The sequence below is a fragment of the Gouania willdenowi genome, chromosome 10, assembly GCF_900634775.1.
Source record: "Gouania willdenowi chromosome 10, fGouWil2.1, whole genome shotgun sequence".
In the NCBI taxonomy this organism is placed as follows: Eukaryota; Metazoa; Chordata; class Actinopteri; order Blenniiformes; family Gobiesocidae; genus Gouania; species Gouania willdenowi.
Window position 1 is genome coordinate 24,135,821 of NC_041053.1, and position 6,710 is coordinate 24,142,530.

At 50.4% G+C, this 6,710-nt stretch overlaps 1 protein-coding gene across 1 annotated transcript; it reads right to left on the reverse strand.

Annotated features, from left to right (window-relative positions):
- Nucleotides 1–1,635: 1,635 nt before the first annotated feature.
- Nucleotides 1,636–5,889, reverse strand: LOC114471219 (uncharacterized). Its single transcript, XM_028459868.1, has 2 exons — nt 4,624–5,889; nt 1,636–2,973 (listed from the first exon to the last, which is right to left on the reverse strand). Exons 1-2 carry the CDS (start codon nt 5,816–5,818, stop codon nt 1,826–1,828), a joined length of 2,343 nt encoding a protein of 780 aa, XP_028315669.1. The 5' UTR covers nt 5,819–5,889; the 3' UTR covers nt 1,636–1,825.
- Nucleotides 5,890–6,710: the final 821 nt, after the last annotated feature.

Below are 6,710 nucleotides of genomic sequence, written 5' to 3' on the forward strand. Positions count from 1 at the left end.
CTCATTGTCACATAATTAAACCAAATACTAAACCAATACTGGCCCACAGACTAGTAACAAGCAACTATACATGTTGATTGAACTAGTTCTTATTGCTTAGGATGGACTAGGAAATGACAACTATTCTCTAACCTGGCAAGTTTCTTTGTAAAATACATCTTTGAACAGGTGCTTTGCAACTGGTAGTGTTGACCAGAGTGTGCCACTATTATAAAAGTATCATGACTTGATCAGGAGTAGTTTGGACACTAAGTGTAACTGGCTACACAAGAAAATCTATTGTATAATATATAGCACAACAAAACATTCAATATACACAAAAAAAGGATATAACTATACAAAACGATAACAAATGACTCCATAAACATACATAACAAGAAAAAAAACACATCAAATGAGGAAAAAAATACACAAAACGACTCCAATCACTCAGAAAAGAACAATATCATTACACAAAATGACAACAAAAATACAGAAAATGACAATAAAACCACACAAAACCTTTGTTGTCTCCTGTAATAATGCTCACATTGTTCATTATTTTAACTGTAGTCAATAATGTTGAAAATCTGACCAGGAATTACTTTTTTGTGACCCCACTGCAATAAAAGTTGCCCATCTTTGCTTTCTCATCTTTCCCTTCCTTCTGACTTCTATTCGGTGCCGTGCTATGTGTGTAGCCCTTCCCCTCCACTATATTGACCAATCCCGGGCCAATTTTATTCCAAAACGTAATCAAACAGACTCCCATTCAGGAGCTGACCGTCGTCATTCCCTTCAAAGAGCCCGTTATTTACGGCGGTTTGTTCACGATCGACACATCACTGTTGGAGAGGCAGATACTGAATCATGCTCATTAAAGGGGATTTAGAAGTAAATATACGCAATTCTGACTGAAAAATAAGTGGATATACCCAGTTATCCCCTGGACTACACAAGTGATACAGGAATAAGAATACGTGGTACGGTATTGTTAGAATAATGTTGGCAAGCACACAACAGAATGAGCTTTAATTCTAAACAATGTCAAAAAAAGTCCACATTAGTAACTCACATAAAAAGTACATTATCACTACTGTCTGAGATACTTGTGAAAAATAACTCAAATGAAAGAGCCATTTTCCACCTGAAACATTTTACATCAAAGGTTATGGACCCAGACCAGATGGCAATGATACGAATCTCACCGAAGGCTGTCCTTGTGATGGAGCCAGTGGAACAAAGCAGAAACCTTGTGTGTATTATTAACTCATATGTGTCTCTTTCCTTTGATATTATTTCTATTATTCAGAATATGTTTGTTGAACACAAATTATGGAATAAGAAAAAGTAAAAAGTGGCAATAAGGTTTGCTGCATCAAGGGCTTTATTTAGACCAACTGGAAAACACTTCCTGGTGCACACTTTTCACTATTAAACACAGCAGATATTTCACCAACACCTTCTACAGTATTTATAGGTCTCTGTCATTTGATAAACTAGTTATTGTGTTTCAATCAGGAGGACGGCGACTGTGTGCTTTTGAGAGCAGCTTTATTTTTGTTAACATTACCCACAATTCCCCGGGAGACCGGACTCCCGCTTACGTCACACTGTCGACGCACACACCTACAAATATGCAGGTCACAGTGGTATGTAACATTTACCCCCCCCCTTAAAACATCTGAACAATGGTCATGAGCTAAGACCCCCCCCCTTTAGTGCACAAACTAACATCAAGGCCAAACGGCCAACCTGGCTAGATAAACCGGGTAGACTGCCGGTTTACCCGCATAGCCCGGTGGATTATTCTGCCACCTCACAGGCTATACACTATGCTGGTGCATTAAAAGTCAGTAAAATAGTCATCGAGGTACAAGGGCCTCTGGCGAGCTCGGACCGGACGGGGTCCAACCCGCAGGGGTTCAGCCCGCACATCTGGTACAGCCTGGGTCTCCGCCAGTACATCTGGAAGGTCCCAGACCCCACTGGTGCAGCGTGGATGAGCTGCGGCTTGCTGATCCGCCACAGACGGTTGCTTCACCCGCCGGAGGCGGCTGACATGCCAGCGTGAACCATCGGTAACGCGGAAGGTGGCTGGCCCCAGTTGTGCTGTGATCTGTGTTGGTGCAGACCAGAAAGAGAGCAGCTTGTGCGATCGAGTGGGTCGCCGGACTCGGACCCAGTCTGATACTGTGAGTGTAGGCGGTTTCACACGGTGTCTCCTGTCAAACCACCGCTTCATTGTACGTTGCTGCTGATCCACTCTGTCGCCTGGGGAGGGTGTTGCTGTTGAAGTAACTCTCACCGGAGGGCGCAGTCGGTCCAACGGAAGTTGTAATTCACGCCCTAGCATCAGTAGGGCTGGAGAGTTGCCAGTGGTAGTGTGGGGTGTTGCTCTGTAGTGCAGTAGGGTGCTCTGCAGTGATGTTGAGAACGACAGGCCATCTGCCATGTGTGCTCTGAGCCCGTTCTTAAGGGTCTGATTAAACCTCTCCACGCCTCCGTTGGCCTGCGGGTGGTAAAAGGCAGTCTTAATGTGCTTTATCCCCCTCCCCTCTGTAAAAGCCACAAAGTCAGCCGAAACAAACTGAGGCCCGTTATCAGTGGTGATGGCGTCAGGGACACCCCAGCGAGCGAACAAAGAGGAGAGGAAACCGATGACCACTGTAGTGGTGACAGACCCGGCAGGCAGCACCTCCGGCCATTTGGAGTGGAGATCGTAAGCTACCAGGAGGAAGCGCTGATGCTGAGGGGTGCCATGAAGTTCACCACAAATGTCCACCTGTATGTGGGTCCAGGGAGCCCGAGGCCACGGCACGGGCTGCAAGGGTGGGGGCGGGGGAGAGCCGGTCTTACCACTGGTGAGGCAGGCTGTACAGTTTCTGACCAGGTCCTCGATGTCGCGGTCAATGCCCGGCCACCAGACCAGGCCCCTGCAGCGTTGTTTGACCCTCACGACGCCCAGATGGCCGTCGTGGACCATGGCCAGGACCCGTTCTCTCAAAGTGCTCGGGACCACTGTGCATAGCCCTCTCGCCACGCAGACGTCATTCCAGCAGGAGAGGTCCCCTCTGACCCGGTGAAAGGGCGCTAGTTCCTCAGGAACCCTGGCAGGCCAGCCGTTACGAATGAAAGTGCAGAGCTGGGTGAGAACAGGGTCCTGTGCAGAGGCCGACTGAAGGTCTTTCAGTGAAACAGCTGCCTCGAGGGGCGTGTGAAGCAAGTGGATCAGTTCCGGTTCTGAGGAATCCTGGCTGGTGTCTGGTGCAGAGGCAGGTGTGGCTCTGGAGAGGAGATCTGCTACCACATTCTCCCTGCCTGGGGTAAACTGTGTGGAGAAGTTGTATGCCTGCAGCCTCTCAGACCACCGGTAAAGCCGCAGCGGTTTGTGGCCTGAACCTGTTGTGACTAGGAGGGCCGTGAGGGCCTGGTGGTCGGTCCGTAGTGTGAAATGTCGACCGTAGAGGTACATGTGCCACCGCTCACATGCCCAGACGCAGGCTAGCGCCTCCCTTTCTCCCACAGAGTACTTCTGTTCCGTTGGAGTAAGCGCTCTAGAAGCGAACGCCACTGGACGCTCAGTCCCTTGGTGAGATTGAGACAGGACCGCACCTACCGCAGTGTTGGATGCATCGCAGGTCACGAACGTCGGGCTGTCGAGGTCAAAGTGGGCCAGAACAGGTGAAGAGGTCAGTTGTGACTTAAGCCGGCGGACTGCAGCTGAGCACGCAGGAGACCAGATCCAGGGTGCATCCTGCTTCAGGAGAGCACGCAGCGGCGCAGTAGTGTCTGAGTAGAGGGGAAGGAAACGTAAGTAAAACGCAGTCATCCCCAGAAACGATGATAGTTGCGCCGGGCAGGAGGGTTCAGGCAGACGCAGGATAGCATCGACATTTGAGTGCAGCGGACTTAGCCCCTCAGCGGTCAAGCGGAACCCCACAAACTCAATAGCCTGAGCGGCGAAGGTGCACTTCTCCCCATTCAGTGTGAGGTTGTGACCGGCGAGCACATCCAGCACCCTGGAAAGGCGGTCGTCATGCAGGGCGGATGTTGCTCCGTGCACCACAATATCGTCCAGGTACACAACCACCCCAGGAATACCTGCGAAGATGGTGGCCATGATTTTCTGGAAGCAGCTGGGAGCGGAGCTGAGTCCAAAGGGCATCCGCGTGTAGCGAAAGACCCCCATGTGGGTCACAAAGGCGGTGAGGTTGCGGCTGCCAGGGTGTAGGGGAACCTGCAGGTAGCCCTGGCGAAGGTCAAGCTTCGAGAAGACTGTTGAGCCATGAAACTGTGCAGAGAGCTCCTCCACTGTGGGCAGTGGGTATCTGTCCGGGACCACCGCTTTGTTTACCTGTCTGAGGTCGACACAGGGGCGGAGGCCGCCTGTCTTTTTCTTTGCCACCACCAGGTTGGAGATCCAGGGCGATGCATCGACTCGTTCGATGATGCCAGCATCCAGCAGTGTCTGTAGCTCGCCAGTGACATCATCACGCAAAGTGAGGGGCAGCCTGCGCAGAGGTTGGATGACAGTCTTCACAGCTGGGTCTATGAGCGGTTGGTGGTTGAAGGCGGTGAGGCAGCCCAGCCCAGTGAAAAGCGACGGCCAGCGCAGCTGCCATGGCGTGGTCACGGTCAGGATAGCAGCACCCAGATTGTCAGTGATGGCGAAACCCAGGGCGCAGAACAGGTCAAAACCGAGGAGGTTGGCACCATGCCGAGACACCTGGAACGTAAATGCTGGGAGGGTCCTAGATCCATAACGAACAGAAAAGGTAGCAGTGCCCAACATGTTAATTTTAGTGTGTCCATAGCCGTACAGCTCCTCTGCTCCTGCTTTGATAGTGTGTCTGGGAAAGAGTCGCCGAACCGTGGACTCACTGAGAAGAGACCTGGAGGCAGCCGTGTCCAGTAGCAGCGGTAAACACACGTTATCCAGCTCCACCGTGCACCAGGTGAAAGGTCTGTTGTTGGCACCCACCGAGTGAATGGTGGTCGGGCTTGATGGGCGGGATGAGTGGCGCTGGGTTCTTGTGGGAGCGGGTGCTGAGCGGCACACCTTAGCAAAGTGATTGAGCCTACCGCAGCGTTGACATCTCTGTCCCGTAGCTGGGCAAACCGGTGCCCTTGTGGCGTGGGAATACGAGCCACAGTTCCCGCATGGCCGGCGTGCTGAGGCACCCTGACGTCCCGCGACGTTAACCTCGAGCTCGGTGTGAGGAAAAGCGGGGCCGGGAGCCTGGTCTGCCGGTGTCACAGTCTGAGCTAGCGGAGTGGAGAGAGAAGGAGGTGGACCTGTAGCCGTTAGCCGCGATGCTAGCAGAGCAGCCGACTCAAGCTGAAACGCCATTTCCACTGCCTTAGACAGAGTTGTGTCGTCCGGGGACAAAAGCAGTCTCTCACGCAGTTTGTGATCAGCTGCGTGTTCGGCTAACTGATCCCGAATAAACTCGTCCTCTAGGTGTTCAAATTTGCAAACGCTAGCCAAGCATCGGAGGTCCGTGACGTACTGATGGACGGACTCACCGGGCCTCTGTCGGCGCTGTCTGAAGATGATTCGCCGGACGATGACGCTCTGTGGAGCAGCGAAATGTCCGGTCAGTAAGGCAACACAGTCCCGATACTTATCCGCGGGGCCGAGCGTGCGGAAAATACGTTGTCCCTCGTTTCCCAGGCTGTGGATGAGCAGAGCCTTTAGCCTAGCATCGCTAGCATCAACGATACCGGCGGCGGCGATGAACGTCTCAAAGGACTCAAACCAGCGGGGCCACGGGATCGGCGGCTCGCCCGGCAAAGCGAGGAACGGAGAGACAGGTGAGACGGGAAAAAACTCCATCCTTGTCGCCAATATTGTGTTTCAATCAGGAGGACGGCGACTGTGTGCTTTTGAGAGCAGCTTTATTTTTGTTAACATTACCCACAATTCCCCGGGAGACCGGACTCCCGCTTACGTCACACTGTCGACGCACACACCTACAAATATGCAGGTCACAGTGGTATGTAACACTAGTGCTGTGCCCGTAGGAAGTATGTATTGCGGAAGGTTCAGTAGTTTTTTCATGGATGGCCAAATGAGGTTGTGTTTGAAGGTGGGACGTCAGGGACATTTAGGGTTGTTGTGAAATGTGTAGTGATAACTATTGTGTTTTCATATATTTTGGCTTTTAGCAAGGACACTGTACGGAGTTGAACCCCATTCCACTAATGTGAAAGTACCACAACTGGTACCTTTTGCTTTTTTAGTCATTAGGAAAAAGCAAAAACAATAAGGCAACAGCATGATATTTGAAAGTGTTTTGAAGGCTAAATCTGGTTAGATTTCTGTTTTTAAGGATAATTAAATAGTATGCAAGGTCAAATATTGTATTAAGTATGAATGTGTTATCCATCATGGTTATACTGTTGCATTGGTGTTAAACACAAACCCTTAGTATGTTAAAACAAACATGTTAAGTATTGAATATGCTTTATGACAGAAATTGGTAAGGTAGATAGAGAATGACGGTTGTCGTAGCACAGTGATGATTTTATTAGAATGAGAAATTGTTCAGTAATGGTGAGGGTTAGTTTTAGTGAGGGTCATTTAAATCAGTGGTTCTCAACTGGTCTCACCCTGGGACCCACATTTTGCCACAGTCATGAAGTCGTGACCCACTTTTTGTAGATTCAACCAACCAAAAATAGCTGTTGAAAACACACATATACACTCTTTTTTAAAACATAAATCT

Excerpts from the sequence above, each read along its gene's own strand:
- LOC114471219 (XM_028459868.1), bottom strand. The coding sequence starts at position 5,818 with ATGGAGTTTTTTCCCGTCTCACCTGTCTCTCCGTTCCTCGCTTTGCCG. Across the intron at positions 2,974-4,623 it reads TGACAATCTGGGTGCTGCTA|TCCTGGCCATGGTCCACGAC; the intron begins TCCTGACCGTGA and ends TGAGAGAACGGG.